Raw genomic sequence first — 16,986 nt, 5'->3', positions numbered from 1 at the left:
GCAGTTCTGCACACATATATTGACAAATTCTAGAAGAAGTTCCAGCAAATATACTCATCTTTGCTTTGTGAATTATGACAGGAAACAGGCAGAAGTCAAATTAAGCAGTACTACCACTTCAAAGTCACTGCAAGGTCTAATAAGGCTTCTACTTGGCGTATGGTTCTTTGCCTCTCCTGTTGCTTCAACCTACCTGCAACAGAATCTGGATCAAGCCCTTGTGTCATCTCTTCTAAACTTGGTTCAGATCGAACCTCCTGTAGCAGTGCATCAACCTCTCTGGCAAAGTCCACCCTCAATAACATGTCATCAGTCTCTGGTGGTAGTCGCAGTTGGCCATGATGCTGAAAAAAGGGTAGAAGGCATAACTATTTGGAATACAAGTAGGATGCATGATTTGAAGAATTAATTAATCCATGAACCAGTTAAAGATCTCCTGAAATTTTGGTTTAAGGGTCACCAAACATAAATTTTCTCTAGTGGAGATCATTTGATGATACATTTTATTCTGAATTTTGACCTACAAGTACTAGCCTACTAGGTACTTTTCTGAGGATGTATGCGTGTATAATTGAAAATACATTCTGTGTCTCTGCAGGCATCCATATGTGCGTTGTGACTTGTGAGTATCTGAGTGGATGGTGGGTGCATGGTGTGTATGGTGTGTTTTCACAGTTTCAATGGAGAAAAGAAAAATAATTACTAATGAGACAATTGAATAAAGTCCCCAAAAGATTGATCATTTTGACATCATAAATCAAACTAGGGAAATAGAAAGAACAGGAGTAAAACCTATTCAAGTTTTTTGGTGGAGTTTAGAAATCCGTGGTGGCACAAGAAAAGCTTTAACCTCCCAAACCTTCAACTCCAATCATGACAAGAATCCCAAATATATCTGAAATACAGCTAGATCCTAGCTTATGAGGTGCAACCAATGATTTTCCAACACAGCAAAACAAATTGTCAACCCAAAGTGTAACACGAAAATGAGTCATTCATGTTTAACTGGGTTTGGCACAATATTCCATGCCTGCTCTCAACCTGATAAAACCCCATCATCAATGATACAATGAAGAATGAGTAAACTACTTCTGGTAGCTCCACCATGGTTGATACACCAACTTTGTATAAGATTTAACCACCCTCCGACATTCACTTCTTACCAAGCAATTTGATAAATATAGATCACCAGGTCAAAATAATACATGCATGCACACAAAGACATACAATTAATCCTCCTCCATACACGGACACACACATACAGAGGCAATGGTACATTGAAAGAATTAACAAGTAAGCTTGTTTTAAATGAAGTGAGAGTACCCAATTCAATAACTTAAGTAGCGCAAAGTAAAACAAAATAAAATTACTAGAGACTGAGAGTATATAATAAAGCCCTGAGAGATCATAATCTGGACAAAGTTATTGGAGGAAGATTCCAAAGAGTGCACCAACATGACACACCTTATCAATATCAAAACCCATAGGAACAAGTATACTGAATGGATCCTCCTGTGGAAAGGTATCAAGCATGCGCTTCCTACACTGCTTTAACCATCCTTCATCATCAAATCCATCGTGCAGATTCAAAAGATCATTAAGCAGTTTCATTGCAGGAGTAGCCTCCCGTTTCAAAATCTCTGTCTGAATTGTTCAATAAGACACAAGATTAAGTGATATTCTGACATAAGAATCAAAAGAAGTATGCAAAGAAGGATTTTTTTTGTTTCTTTTCTGGGGGTTGGGGGGGGGGGGGATTACAAGCAAAATGAAGATGACCAAGTAATCACTAACAAAGAACCCTTTTCTTGACAGGCCTTCAAACTAAACAGTGCATGCCCAAAAAGGCTGTGGATGTTGATGGGAAAAGGGAAAGGGGATAAGAAATTCTCATTGCAGATGACATGAATTAAAATAATATATCACCCATTTAAAAATAGCCCTTGGTGGTGCAACAAAGTAACCCCTAATACTTGGAGGCAATGTCAGATCAATTACGATCAGCCTACTTATTTAAGTTGACATTTTTGAAATTTTCTAAAAGTAAAAGATCAATAGAATGTACCTCAATCCTTCTGTACAAAAGGTCTAGGCTTCTAATGGCATCCTTTTCATCCTGGAAAAAAGGAAATAATGACATGTCACTCAGCCATGATGAGAGACAGGGAGAGATAAAAATGTCCGGAAAAAAGTTAATAATGGAACACACTTTTCAGTAAAGAAAAAAACTGAAACTACTTAATACAAATCATGACTTATGATGGATGATGGCCAATCTTAGTCAAGGAAAATTAAGAGTTTTCCTGAGTCTAACAGGTTTACAAAATCCTTAATAAAAACTTGCTAGATTGAATGGCTAGCCCCATGCAATGGACTAATACATATGCCAATCAGTAACGCAAGGAAACTAGGCAAGTATAGGATGTCAAGATTATTTCCGTGTACATGGTTCCCCTTCAATGATCTCAGTGTTCACTTCCTTCGTTTCTTCACAATATTCGTAATTATTTCAGGAGAATTAGAGGGTTGGGAGAAAAAGGTTTTAAAGAATGCAAAAATGCTGAACTCCAAGCGCTTAAAATACAATCAAATGAGGTCCACCCTTGGCTTGGTTGTAAGGTCTCCAGCTGTTGCTTAGCAGAGACCAGGTATCCATAAGCACCTCATCTGGTGGGTTTTTTTTTTTTTTTAGGTTAGGGGTGGGGGTTAAGGATGTGGGGAAATTATTATTGTACCCAAAGAAAAAAAAATAATCAAGTAACAAAGATAATAACTAGTAGAAATAAATATACTGTAAAGGAAGTGGAAGAAGCACATGCTTTGCTTTCTTGCTTTCTTTATCACAAAGCTAATATCTTTGGGTCAAAACACTATGACACCTATGAGTAGTTTATGCAAACCAGAAAATGCAGCGGTCATAAAAGCCAGATCTACGAAATGCAGACAATGAATATTGCAGTGATCTTTTTATCAATACAAGAGATTGTAAATACGAAACAAAGAATTTACAAAGAAAGGTCGATAAGTGGTCCAGCTACCTAGAGAACCATATATGGCCAACAGCCTACAGAAACAATAGAAACCAATAAATGAAAAAAATAAAAGGGCAATCAAACATGCTAAATTGAGCAAGGCCCTATGCAAATGTTTTATCTAACAGGAACTGGGGGACACTAAAAGAAACTCCATGAAATTATGAGAAAATTAACTCAACAGTAGCCAATTCAATAAAAATGGAAAGCAATAAAGTGACTCACATCACGTCGCGCTAGATCGAGGCGGTTCCATATGACCCTTAACACAAGTTCTGTGAGTTCACCTTTTTCCGCAGCTTCCTCTATTTTCTGCATGATTAAAAAGTACAAACAACAGTTTAGAGTTCCCCCTACTGATTCCAATAGCTACGGATACCAATTATCAAAAATCAAAAGGTTAAGTAACTGCAATACTCATTCTCTGAAACATCCGATTTAGAATGCACTACAAAGAAGGGCAATAAAGTAGGATGTCATTAGAAAGAAGAATTCATCAAGAAATGGTGAGAGGATAAAAAAATTTCCTGCAAACATAAGCCAGTTATAGCTGACCTAGAACTAAAGTGACCAAATGCCTTTTGATAAAGCAAATAGTTGATGGTTAATGGATGAAGGCAGGTTTAAAATTTGGCATGTGTAATCAAACCCAAACAAGTGGATAAGGGTTCTTGCACCATGGATGAGTGCGGGTAAAGAAGCTAGTCTAAAAGCGTACGATTAGATTAGCATCTTGGAACATAGGAACTCTAACAGGAAAGAGTTTAGAATTGATAGATACAATGAAAGAAGAAGAATTAACATAACTTGTATACAAGAGACCAGATGGAAGGGTAAAAGCAAATCATTGAGTTAGTCGGGAATTATCACAAAGGGTATAAAGAAGTTAAATAGCATTAGAAATTGATTACTAACATTACCTATACTCAGCAACAGAATTGGTTTTGAAACTGGGAAGAAAAGGAGAAGAAAGGAAGTGAAGAGGATAAAAAGACAAGCTGGTGTATTATTGACTTCTGAATTGGTGAAATTAAATGGAAATTTGGGTCTCAGAGGCACTGAATTACTGAGATTTGAAAGAGGATTTGAAGAGCTGAATTAAGAAGGTGAATTGAAAGAGAGAAGAAACTGGAGAATTGTCAAAATATGGTTATGTAACAATGTTGAACCTGCTATTGCATCCAATGTGATGTTTCACACCTTTGCTAAGGATGTCTGGATTCTGGAATGATTTGCGTGAAAGTTTCTCTTGAGAAAGGAATATCTCCCGCATGTATGATCTCTATGAGAAACTTTTTACTTTCCAACAGGGAGATAAATCCTTGAACAAATATTTTGCCAGTTATAAAGGCATAGTTGAAGAACTCCAAATACATCAGCCCCTAACTACCAATTTGAATCAATTGAAACAACAACGAGCTGAGTTCCATGTTGCAAAATTTCTAGCTGGACTACATCCTGACTGTCAATCTTGGGTGTAGTATAAGTTTTGGATGGATTAGTTTTGTAGATGGTTATTCTCGTGTCACTTAGGTTTACCTGTTGAAAGACAGGACTCAATTTCTTACTGTATTCAAAAAATTTTATCAGGAAATAAAAACTCAGTTTGGCACATCCATTAAATTTTTCGTTCTAATAATGCCCTTGAGTATACTCAAACTGAGATTTCTGACTTTTGCCCCATTCATGGTATTATTCACCAAACTAGTTGCTCATACACTCCACAACAAAATGGGGTGGCCGAATGCAAAAATAGGTGTTTACTAGAGGTGGCTCGGTCTATTATGCTCCACATGAATGTCCCCAAACATTTTTTGTGCGATGTCGTCCTTACCACTTGTTACCTTATTAATCATATGCCGTCGTCTTTTTTAAATAATAAAATTCCTTTTTATATTCTTTATCCTGATAGTTCTTTGTTTACCTCCCTACCACGTGTTTTTGGCCGCGTGTGTATCACCTGTTTTAAATAACAAAATTCCTTTTTATATTTTTTATCCTGATAGTTCTTTGTTTACCTCCCCACCATGTGTTTTTGGTTGCGTGTATTTCGTTCACATTCTTCGACCTGCTATTAATAAATTATCTCCTCGGTTTATTAAATGTATTTTTCTTGGTTACTCTAGGACCCAGAAAGGGTATAAATGTTTTGATCCAGTTTCTAATAAGCAGTTTATTAGTGCTGACATCACATTTTTTGAAAAAACTCCTTTTTCTAGCTCTTCTCTACCATCTACTATGAACAATGAAGACTTTCTCGGTCCTCCCCTACCTATGACCATACCCATCCCATCACCTCAACCGGTTCAGGTCTATCATCGTTGCCGACGTTGACCATCTGCCCTACCATCCACCACTACTACTGTACTAGCCAGTAGCCACCACTGTACCCTCTGCTCACAGTGTTTCTGAGCTGCCATCCACTCCACTATAGTAGATGCCGCTCCTTTAGCCACTCAATCTGATTCTGATACTGAGGTTTCCATCGACTTACCAGTCGTTGTCCGTAAAGGTACTTGCTCCTGTACTCAAAAGTGCCACAAGTCCTTAACTGTTTATCCTATTGAGTAGTCTGTCTCCATTTCTCACCTTCCATCCCATTATCACCCAATTGTATTTGCTTGATCTACTAACTTTGTTCCTAAAACCCCCCATGAAGCTTTTCCTTGGACACCAAGATGGATGCTTTATTGTCCAGGAAACTTGGACCCTTGTTCCATTACCTACTAAGAAAGATCTTGTCAAATGTCGATGGGTTTATACTATCAAATACAATCTAGATGGTTCTATTGAGCATCTTAAGGCCAGATTGGTTGCTAAAAGCTATACTCAAACTTATGGCGATGATTACTTTGAAACTTTCCCACCGGTTGCCCGCTTAAATTCTGTTCATGTTTGTATTTCTCTGACTGTCAATATAGAGTGGTTCTTGTATCAAATGAATATCAAAAATGCTTTTCTCTATGGTGATCTTTAGGAGAAGGTTTATTGGAACAACCTCCAGGGTATGTTGCTCAGGGGGAGAGTTCCACCAAAGTATGCAAGCTTCGTAAGGCAATCTATGGGTTGAAACAATCACCAAGAGCATAGTTTGATAAGTTCAACTCCATTGTAACTCAGTTTGGGTTTTCACAGTGTTATTCTGATCATTCCATCTTTGTTCGTAGCTAGAGTTCAAAGGTGGTTGTGATGGTAGTTTATGTGGATGATATTATTATATCTGGTAATGATGCTTCTGGTATTGCTCAAGTTAAATCCTATCTTCATCAACATTTTCAAATGAAAGACTTGGGTGTTCTCAAGTATTTCCTTGGTATTAAAGTTTTACGAAGCAAGAAAGGTGTTAGCTTATCACAAAGGAAATATGTCCTTGATCTTTTGTCAAAAACTGGAATGCTTGCTTCCAAACCAGCGAATACTCCCATGGATCCCCATAAAAAACTAGGTTCCAATGAGAGTGAGGATTTTACAGATGTACATTGGTATAGAAGATTAGTTGGGAAACTCATCTATCTTATTGTTACTCGACCAAATATATCCTTTGTTGTTGGTGTCATCAGTCAGTTTATGCAAACACCAAAGAAAATTGATTGGGATGTTGCTTGTTATGTGTTGCGGTACCTAAAAGGTTAACGCAGTAGAAGAAGGGTGGGCTAGATATCGTTTTAGCACAGACAACCTCGAATCCACAAGGTAGGAGACAAAGGACGAAAAATGTCAAATTTTCAATAGATTTTAGAATGATCCTTACAAACCCTAAAACAACCTTTTATAAAGGCGAATACAATTCAAATTTCAAAAAGTGCGCCAATAATTCAAAATTCAAAAATTGTGCCAAAATTCAAATTTCAAAACTTCGGCAGGCCTTTTAGCCTTCAAAACGCACCCAAATGGTCAAAAAATGCATATTGTAGGCGCTGACCCCAATAGAGCTCCTCAAGATCTTCGATTTGCTATATGATTTGACCCATCTTGTTTAGTACCTCTGACCACTCCGGGTGGACTTTTTCTGGTCCAATCGGCTCAAGTATTCTTCTAATATTCCCTCTACATCAAATGTGCACCTGACAAGGGTCTCATTTATCGACCTAATCAAAATGTTAATCTAGTTGGGTTTTCTGATGTTGATTGGGCTAGCGATGATGATAGACGTTCTACTACTGGTCATTGTACCTTTGTGGGTGGTAACTAAGTTACCCAGAAAAGCAAGAAACAAACTACTGTCGCTAGATCTAGTGTTGAGGTTGAGTATCGGGCAATGGCACATACTACAACTGAATTAATGTTGACAAAGTCGTTGCTTCAAAAGTTGGAGTTTCCTATCACTCAACCGATGAAGATGAGTTGTGATAATTATGCTACTATTTACATTGCTATAAGTAGAAACCAACTTCTAGTGAAGAGAGGGGTGTCAAGTAAATATGTGGATGTAATTAAAGATATGTATAAGGGCGTGGTGACTAGTGTGAGATCTATGGGAAGTCAAGGCAAGGAATTCCCAATTACGATTGAGTTACATCAGGGATCAGCGTTAAGCCCTTATCTGTTTGCGCTTATCTTGGACGATCTAACCAAAAGCATTCAAGACAAAGTCCCATGGTGTATACTCTTTGCCGATAATATCGTTTTGGTGGATGAGACAAAAACAATGATTAACGCTAAGTTAGAGCTATAAAGATCAACCTTGAAAACAAAAGGCTTTAAGATTAGTAGAACGAAGACGGAGTATATGATGTTTAATTTTAGTCACGCTATGATGGATACCGAGACGATGCAAATTGAGGAAAGAGAGGTATCGCGAAGTGAATATTGTAGATCATAGTTGTCAAGGCGGCAAGGCGACCTAAGGCAATAGAGGGGTGCCTAAGCGGTTAGGCGACCAAGGCGCTCAAGTGTTATTTTTAACTTCCCCTCTTTTCTAACATTATTTAGTATGCTACAATATGTATCTTATATCATCAAAAATCAACATTAAGCCACATCAAGTCAAAAAAATCAATATTAAGCAACATCAAGTCATCAAAAATCAACATTAAGTCACATCAAGTAAACAAAAATCAATATTAAGCCACATAAAGTCATCAAAAATCAACATAGAACTAGAAGACAGTAGAGCTGAAGAAGCAAGCTATTGGAAGTTTGAAACAATCAAAACATACATTTGGTTTCTACTGTTCTTAGAAAATATGATCTTATCAAAACTTATGAGACTTTTTGTATAAGGCAGAACACAAAACCAGCTTTCCAACAAATCCAAGATTGCTTAACTCTGATTTATATTAAAGGAGTTAAGTTCCGATCAAACCTTATAAGACAATCAAAACATACATTTGGTTTCTACTGTTCTTAGAAAATATGATCTTATCAAAATTTATGAGACTTTTTGTATTAGGCAAAAGACAAAACCAGCTTTCCAACAAATCCAAGATTGCGTAAATCTGATTTATATTGAAGGAGTTGTGTTCCAATCAAACCTTATTTGGTGTACGCGAATGCTGTCAAAATTGCTCTGAATGAAAATATTTTTTTTAAATATCAAAACAAATGAATATTTTACCGCACTTTGGGTTTGTAGCAATGTTTTACCATATTAAGATTTATGGAACTTTTAGATTTGAGAAAAACCTCAGTATTAGAAAGTTGAAAATTTCACCTACCACCAAAAATCCAACTTTTGTTCTTGAACAGGGCAGTTGACTTTTTATCCTTTTGGAATTTTATTTTTTAACTATTTTTATTGGATTCAAATAGACGGTATTTGCTTATTTATGAATAATAACTTGAGTACATGTTTTTCAAATATAAAAACACTTGCTCACGTGATATTTGGCATAAATAAGTGACAGAACCTGGTCTGATACCAATTGAACCAGTGCAAGGCGCCCTGCACTATGGCGACAGTGGCCTAGGCACCTAGAGATCCTCCTAGACGCCTACACAATGGCACAATGCCTTGACGGCACCTTGACAACTATGTTTTAGATATCTGAGGTCAATCATAAATAAAAAAGGTGACATAGAGGATAATGTTTCATAAAGAATTAAAGTGGGATGGATGAAGTGCAGAGGTGAGTCTGGAGTGGTGTGTGATCAGCATATCCCTTTAAAGTTTAAAGGAAAATGCTATCGAACTATTGTACAACCGGCCATAATGATGGGGCAGAATGTTGGGTAGTTAAGAAGTGTCATATTGGAAAACTACGTGTAGTAGAGATGAGGATGTTAAAATGAAAGTGCAAAAAAACTAGGAAGGATAAAGTTAGGAATGAGCGTATTACAGCTGACTTGGGAGTTGCCCCAATCAACGACAAGTTGCGAGAGTGTCGTTTGAGGTGGTATAGTCATGTTCAACAAAGGCCTAGGGATGCCCCAGTATGGAGGAGCTATATGATTCTGATTGAAAGAGCTAAAGAACTAAGGGCAGGCCTAAAATGACCATAGGAGAAGTTGTGAGGAAGGATATGCATAGTCTAGGTCTTGTACCAAGTATGACCTCAGATAGAGCCTTTTGGAGGGCAAGGATCCATGTAGTAGACCCCATTTAGCTGAGATTCTCTTGATTTTTTGGGCTATGCCTATTTCCTCTTACATTCAACTTTCAGCTTTCAACTTTTACCTTTCATTTTCTTTTTATTTTTCCTTTTTCATTTTACATTTTTCATCTCTCATCTCTTCGTTTCCCTTTTTTTTTGTTTAGACCTTAGTTTCCTTATTTTGTTTTGTTGGATCCATGTAGCTGACCCCATTAAGTTAGGATAAGTATTTACACTGCTAGAAATCCAGTATTTCATGAAAGGACCAAGCACATTGAAGTTGATTGTCACTTTGTTCGAGATGTTGTTATGAAGAAGTTGGTTTCTACTCCATTTGTTTCCACTGCCAACCAACTCAGTGATATGTTTACCAAGCCGCTGTTTGGACCTGCTTTTCAACGAAATTGTACTAAGCTGAGCTTTGGTGATTTGTACGCTCCAGCTTAAGGGGGAGTGATGATGTATATCAACCTGTTGGCAGAATCGTGGGTTAGAAAGAGAGAATGAGAGAAAATAATATGTTGTATTCATTGATAGGTAAGCCCCTCTATTAATAATAAAGGGGTAATTACAAAGAGCCTAAACTAGGCGATGTGGGACTAAAACCCACATAGCCCACTTACACTTAATAACATAAGAAGAATAAAACTACCCCAAAAAGATCAAAATACCCCCACGGTATTCTGGATTACATATTCCAACACTCCCCCTCAAGCTGGATTATACAAATAAGCAAAGAAAGAAGATCCAGCTTGAACTAAAGAAAAAATAACTCCTATTAATGCTAACATTCCCCCTCAAGTTGGCGCATACAAGGTACTAATGCCCAACTTGAACAAAAAAAAGGGAAAAATGTAAATTGTAGCATAATCCAGCTTGACAGATGAATGCAGCTCCCAAATAAACCTTCAAGAACTTGAAAAAAAATAGGTCTTCAATACCTGGGCAGACTTGAGCAACAAACTTTCACCAATCTTTAACAGTTGTTCAGTGATGAATCTCTAACTGATAATCTTGAAGATAAGCAACTAGGGCAGCAAGCAGATGAATCAAGCAGCAAAAAAGATCAAGCAGAGGAAAAAATCAACCCCACTGTAGAACCTCTATAGGCAGGCAATAACCAAACATCTTCAATACTTTAATACTTCAATCTCCCCCTTACGGCAAACTCAACCCAATAACAAAGTAGATACCCATTGGCAATGGTGAAAACTCTGATCTTCTATGTTTTGCACCAAGTGTTCCTGCAAGTTCTGCTTCTACAATGTCTGCAAGTGTACTGTACATAATCCCCCCTCACGTGTAGTACACGTGGACATAATAGAGATGATGTAAGAGATAGGGCAAAAACATAATATTCCAGAATTTTTCAAGAGATGCTAAGGGTAATGGAAAAGGAAGAAATGACAAATTAGAGAATACCATTAACTTCCAAAGGGATCATGGGTAGATGCCAAAGGTATGTTTTAGGAGGTGGTGAAGTGAAAAGAGCAATAGGATAATGAACCATGGACAAAAACAATGCAACACAGTAATCTTCAACCCTTTTCAATCGATCAAACTAATTACAAAACACCAATCTCCAATGATCAGACTGAATTATAAAAAAACAGGTCTGATTTTTAGAAGGAGAAGGCACCATTCTTCAAAAACTTGATCGATCTTCACACAAGGAAGAACAAATGTGCAAAATTCCAAACTATAAACTCCCACATGCTAAATAGAATTGACAAAGATATCTGGACAGCAATGGATGTAAGAAGCTTCAACAAAAAACTTGGATCAGATCTGAATTAGTGAATAAGGCTAGGATCAAGCTCTCAAAGTAAGCCGGATATGAACCAAAAAAGCTTCACATAACTGAATAGGCTCGTAGTTGCAACCAATAACCTTGGAACACACTGTTATAATCCCAACTAAGTTGATCTCCAGGGTAGTAGATTCGAGTCTTCAATAATGAAAGAAATTTGATCTCCAATAGTAGGATACTCAGTCTCAATAATAGGGCAGCAGTAGTCCACATAAAGGTAGCAATAACATGTCAACCAGTCATGCTTACAGAAGCCAATCAATAGAACCAGCAAGGTAGGTAGTAAAGCTCAATAGAACCAGCAAATATAAGATAATCACTCAGTAAATCCAATAGGTAGTTGAAGCAGTCAGCTATAGGAACAAGGAAAATAGGTTGATAATTAGAAAAATCGAGCCATAAGAATGAACCTGAATTTTTTCCAAAAATAACTGATGAATGATGCTGAAATATGGGTTGAATACTCCTTTGATATGTATAAGACTCTCCTCAAAATATGCGCTTGATAGGAAAATCCTAACTCTAAAATCGATTATTGTCAGGGTTTTAGAAAACCTTGAAATTGAGATCGATTTAGGGAAAGAGGGTTGTAATTGCTGATGTAGACATGTAATAGATGTTGACCAAGGCTGTTAGAATGGAACCTCCAAGGTGAACAATCAATCTCCAGTAAGAGTGATACCTGATTTTCAAAAGGGAGAGACTCCAAAAAATAGCATAAGTAGAGCAAGGCAGCATTACAGCACTACACCAACATAAAGGACCTTCTTCAAGCCTTGAACTGATGAAGGAGAGTTCTCTTTTAATGTTAGAACCACCTCCAAAGCACTCGAACAACAGCAAACATCCCTAGCCCAAATCGATTTTTATCAGGGTTTTGGAAAACCCTGAAAAGAAGAGATTGATTGGGGTAGGGGTCTTCAAAAAACTTGGACAGGTGCAATATTGGGGTCGATTGGTCCTTGAAGTGGGAGTAACCAGCCCTCCAAAAATTAGCAAAAACTGAAACCTGAAAGTCAGGGTTTTTGGCAAGTAACCAAATTAGCAAGTTAAGGAATTTTTGCTGTAGAAACAAATCCAGCCATCAGAAAGGGTCCAAACTTAGGTCGAGTAGGGCTTGTAGTAATAGGGAATCACCCCCAAAAGATCAGCTGCATCTGAAAAAGGAAACACCAAAATCGATTGAGTTGAGATCAATTAGGGTATGGTGGCTGGAATTAATTAAAGCTTGGAGAAAAAGGAAATAGGGAACGAGGATAATGGAATAGGGTAGAAAGGGGCTGGAGAAGGGTGCATAGGGAGCTCCAATGGTGGAAGGTCAGCCTTCAATAGTAATAGGAAGTCGATCTCCAAAAAATTCTGGAAAACCCCAAATCACAAAGATGATTTCAGCAGTATTTTACTATAAAAAAGTAAATATAATGGAGGAGGGCAGCAACTAAACATTGGTCAGGGATTTTACCTCATTAGTGCTGCCCCCTTACAAGGAGAAGAAGAAGAAAACCAGAGAAAGAGAAGCAGAGAGAGAGAGAGAGAAGAAGGAGAGGTCGATTGGATCATTGGAGAGATGGAGTAGGGTTTTTTCTTTTTTTCTAACCGAGATCAGACCAGCTCTGATACCATGTTGGCAGAATCGTGGGTTAGAAAGAGAGAATGAGAGAAAATAATATGTTGTATTCATTGATAGGTAAACCCCTCTATTTATAAATTATAATAGAGGAAAAATTACAAAGAGACTAAACTAGGCGATGTGGGACTAAAACCCGCATAGCCCACTTACACTTAATAACATAAGAAGAATAAAACTACCCCAAAAAGACCAGAATACCCCCACGGTATTCTGGATTACATATTCCAACACAACCTCTAGGGTTAAAGGTACCTCGGTTTGAATATTCCTTATTCTAATCGAGATACCCAACTCCTAGGTGTCTCACGTTATGCTTGTAATTAGATACTAGTTATACTAGTTAGTCCTAGTCCTAGTTTGTTTCTTAATGTCCTCATGTTTCTATGATCCCTAGTAGGATTAGGAGTCTCTAGTTGTCCTCTGTTTTCATATATAAATAAAGGCTTGTGAGGGGGGACTGACTAGTTCGATCCAACATAACTAATCAGTCCCCTTCTCCATCTCTTCTCTTCTCTTCTATTCTCCATCCTCTCAGCCCTGGTTGTTTTTGGTTTATTTTGTTACACCGTATCACCCCAGACCATGTTTCATTGTTTGAAGCACAATGGCATAGAAATTGCAATACCAACATCTTAGTCATCACAATTGTCCATGCAAATACATGTAGAGTTGAAAGAAGACTCTCATCCCCACCCCCTTTGATGTAGTCATTGACATATCGGTATTGTTGTTGGATCTGGCTAGATTCGACAGCCAACTTTTATCTTAAACCATATTTACATATTTTCTTAGCTAAAGAATTGAAAAATAGTCATTAAAAAATACTAACCACCAATTTAACTGGATCTAACTTTTGTACCTGAGGCCCTATCTGCTTGGCTGTAAGATTTTCTCTGCAAATAATATTTTATTTTTCTTATTTTTCAATGTCCCTTTTTTGCATTTTGCATAAAAATAAACAGCAAACAATCCTATATACGGGAAATTTTTCCTTTTCCACCTTCTTACATGGAAACAAATGGAATATAAAATTTATAGTTTTATCCATAATTTTTTAATTGCATGTTTAATTCATGTAAGAAGAAGTTACCAGATAAATTAGAAGCAACTGGGTGATCCAGAGAATCATAATCTCTTGTTCTTTCAGCATTTAATGTTGTGTGATGTGTTTTTCTGTCTCACTTTACTCTTTTTCTTCACTACTATGTGTCAGATAAAAGTCAAAAGGGGGGAGACAAATCAGACAATATATTGGTAGTCAGACACCACAAACTCCACCACAACCACCACAAAACAACAATACTCTGGCTTACCTCTTCCACTTCCTCAGCAGCTTTAATGAAGCTTGAAACCAATAGCCTTGCTTTTCGGACTTCTTCCTCGGGATATTCCATTAATCTTGAACCAATTTCACGGTATTCTTCAACCTTTCTCTCCTCTTCTTCATCCTCTTCTTGACGTCTCCGATGCAATTCCTTAGTTTTTTCCCTTTGTTGGGCTTGCCATTCCTAAAATATACCAAATTAATTCCTGAACCTTGCTTACCATTAACAATATACAAGGTCAAAGCATTTTGGTGACTTGAGCATATTATAACGTTTTCAAGTGCTCCATATAACATGAGTTAAACATAATAAAGCACTATTTGCATTAAACCCGGAAAATTGATAAATGAACTTAAAAATATTGAAGAAATTTTATGCAACATCTAACTAATATATTTCTTTGGATTTTTTTAAAAACAACCTAGAACTCATTTTACAACCGATGCTTTGGTCATTCAGGCTTACAGCACCTTGCTGCCAGTCCGTGCTTGCTGTCATGCTGGCAAAAGCAGGGGTTCGGCCGGTTTTACCTACTATTGGATTTGAGCCAATGACTCTCACCGTATGAAAGCGATACTCTAACCGCTGAGTCAAGTAGGTCAAGCTGAGTCAAGTCAGAGAAAATAGACCTATAAGAGAAAGCCGTGCAACCAGAGTTCTCCGCGGGGCGGAGCGCTAAGAAAGAGAAAGCGTTATCACTATACGAAATGAAGCAGCGGCTAGCACGCTAAGATCAACCACTTGGAGAACGCAGAGCCTTTCTTTCTCGGTCGTCTGTCTTAATAAGTTAAGTTGATTCCGATTCATGCGGTCGTTCTCTACTGCATTGGTGTTTTCACTCCCCACTCTCCACCATAACAAAATGTTTCCACCATATCTCAGGAGTAGTCAAACAAAGGAAGTACGGCGGGTCCGAGTAGGAAAAAATGCACTAAGAAGTGGGACATACAACAATGGATCAATTCATTCAACAAGCTCCGTTCGGATCGGACCAGGATGAATGGGATTGGTCTGACCTCTCGCTCGGATGTAAGACTCCCGCCGCCGACAGATGTCCCATGCCATGTTTTGTGAACAGCTATGCCCGAGAATGAATGAATTGTGATATAGCGCAAACCAGGGCAGAATTTGATTCAAATAGTTGAAATCACCGGGAAGGACAATCAAATTCACTAACCTAACGCTTCACTTGTGCCGTAAGATTAAATCCTAGACTTCCTAAACTTTAAATATTAATGTTTTAGGTCCATGTTTCAAGTACATAAAGTTAAAGTCAATTCAAGTACATGTTATTCGCATTGTCACAATCCATATGGAGGACATTAAACCCCATCTCTTTTACGTAGGTCAATTAAACTAGAATCAGAGTCATTTTGTCTACATCAGGTTTTATAAACTGGATTTAGATGAGTTACAACCTAACTGAAACAAAATCCCAAACTATTGACAGTTCCTTGAAATTTCATCCAAAGGCTACTAGTTTTGCACATCCGTTTTAATATATAATTAAACAAGATACTTTCGAATATATGATTAAATTTAAAACCCTCTCCTTCAACTATGTAAACTGCCAAGATGAGGTACTGAAATAGTTCTATCACCTCCCCTCTAAGAACCCCCACCCCAAAAAAAAGGGAAAATAGTCACATAACTCAGCAAGTGCCTCCTTCTTATCTTGAATGAGTTGAGGAGTTCAATCAAAACACACTCCAAGTTAGATGAATTTACCAAACACAATGCCCAGTGAGCCTAAGAGTTGGCTTGGTGAATTTTCCTAGCTTGACTTTATTTGAACTGCACAAAAGAAGGGAAATATAAATGTGATTTGCGACATGTGGTTTTGCGTCTCAGTTGCCTCCATAGGTTACTAGCTTACCAGGGGAACAATCTTACATTGGAAAACTCTTGGACCTTGCATGCCTTTGTCTACTAGTTGAGCCTCTCCATCTAATAGCTTAAGCTTTTGGGTTTGACAGTTCAACACTCACACCTTATTAGACCTCCCACATACCTTATGAAGGATTATATGTTTAAACTACAAAAAAGTAAAACAAGCTTGTACTTCCAATTGTCATTCTTACACTTACATCGTCGTAATACTCTTTGGGAAGCCCATACAATTCTTGCTCCTCCGTGTTCTTGTTTTTCCGCAGCACTGTTTTAGAAGAATGAGAAAGTAAGTGAGAGAGAGAGAGAGAGAGAGAAGAAAGAGAGAGCAAGCAAGCGAGCGAGATAGAGAATTAGGTGTCGGATGATAAACCTGATCGATGTTGAAATTTCGTTCTGAATGCTGAAGGGCTTGGATTTGGAGCTAATTGTGTCCTTGTGAGAGCTGAAGCTAGAGATGTCATAAGTGGACATGTAATCATAAATACCTTTGCCTCCATCGCTGAAAAACCCTGGTTTAAAGTTTCATACAGAGAATACCACGGCCAGACCACGAAGCAATGAAAGAGCGACCAAGCTTCCGTTGGCGTCTGTCGACACTTCAATATCCTGCACCTATATATAGGGTAGAGTAGAGTACTACGAAATTTGGAAATGGCGAGCCCACACCGGAAGGAAGAGGAAAATGATCGCGAGGCGACGGCACAGTCCTGTCTCACTCTCTCCTGGTCTCCCAACACACACACACCCCCCAAAACCGTGACTTGAC

At 37.8% G+C, this 16,986-nt stretch overlaps 1 protein-coding gene across 1 annotated transcript; it reads right to left on the bottom strand.

Annotated features, from left to right (window-relative positions):
• Positions 1–32: 32 nt before the first annotated feature.
• On the bottom strand, positions 33–16,771 carry LOC122659988 (protein PALE CRESS, chloroplastic). Its single transcript, XM_043855154.1, has 7 exons — positions 16,591–16,771; positions 16,418–16,485; positions 14,319–14,513; positions 3,258–3,344; positions 2,066–2,116; positions 1,465–1,644; positions 33–344 (listed from the first exon to the last, which is right to left on the bottom strand). The coding sequence occupies exons 1-7, from the start codon at positions 16,715–16,717 to the stop codon at positions 111–113; spliced, it is 942 nt and encodes a 313-aa protein (XP_043711089.1). The 5' UTR covers positions 16,718–16,771; the 3' UTR covers positions 33–110.
• Positions 16,772–16,986: the final 215 nt, after the last annotated feature.

The sequence above is a fragment of the Telopea speciosissima genome, chromosome 4 (genome assembly GCF_018873765.1).
Source record: "Telopea speciosissima isolate NSW1024214 ecotype Mountain lineage chromosome 4, Tspe_v1, whole genome shotgun sequence".
Classification (NCBI taxonomy): domain Eukaryota; kingdom Viridiplantae; phylum Streptophyta; class Magnoliopsida; order Proteales; family Proteaceae; genus Telopea; species Telopea speciosissima.
The sequence above is the reverse complement of the archived record's forward strand: the minus strand, read 5'-3'. Positions and strand labels throughout refer to the sequence as shown.

Coding starts and splice junctions, on each gene's coding strand:
- LOC122659988 (XM_043855154.1), bottom strand. CDS start 16,717: ATGGAGGCAAAGGTATTTATGATTACATGTCCACTTATGACATCTCTA. Junction 16,486..16,590: donor GAAATTTCAACATCGATCAG/GTTTATCATCCG, acceptor CTTCTAAAACAG/TGCTGCGGAAAAACAAGAAC. Junction 1,645..2,065: donor TTTTGTACAGAAGGATTGAG/GTACATTCTATT, acceptor TGAACAATTCAG/ACAGAGATTTTGAAACGGGA.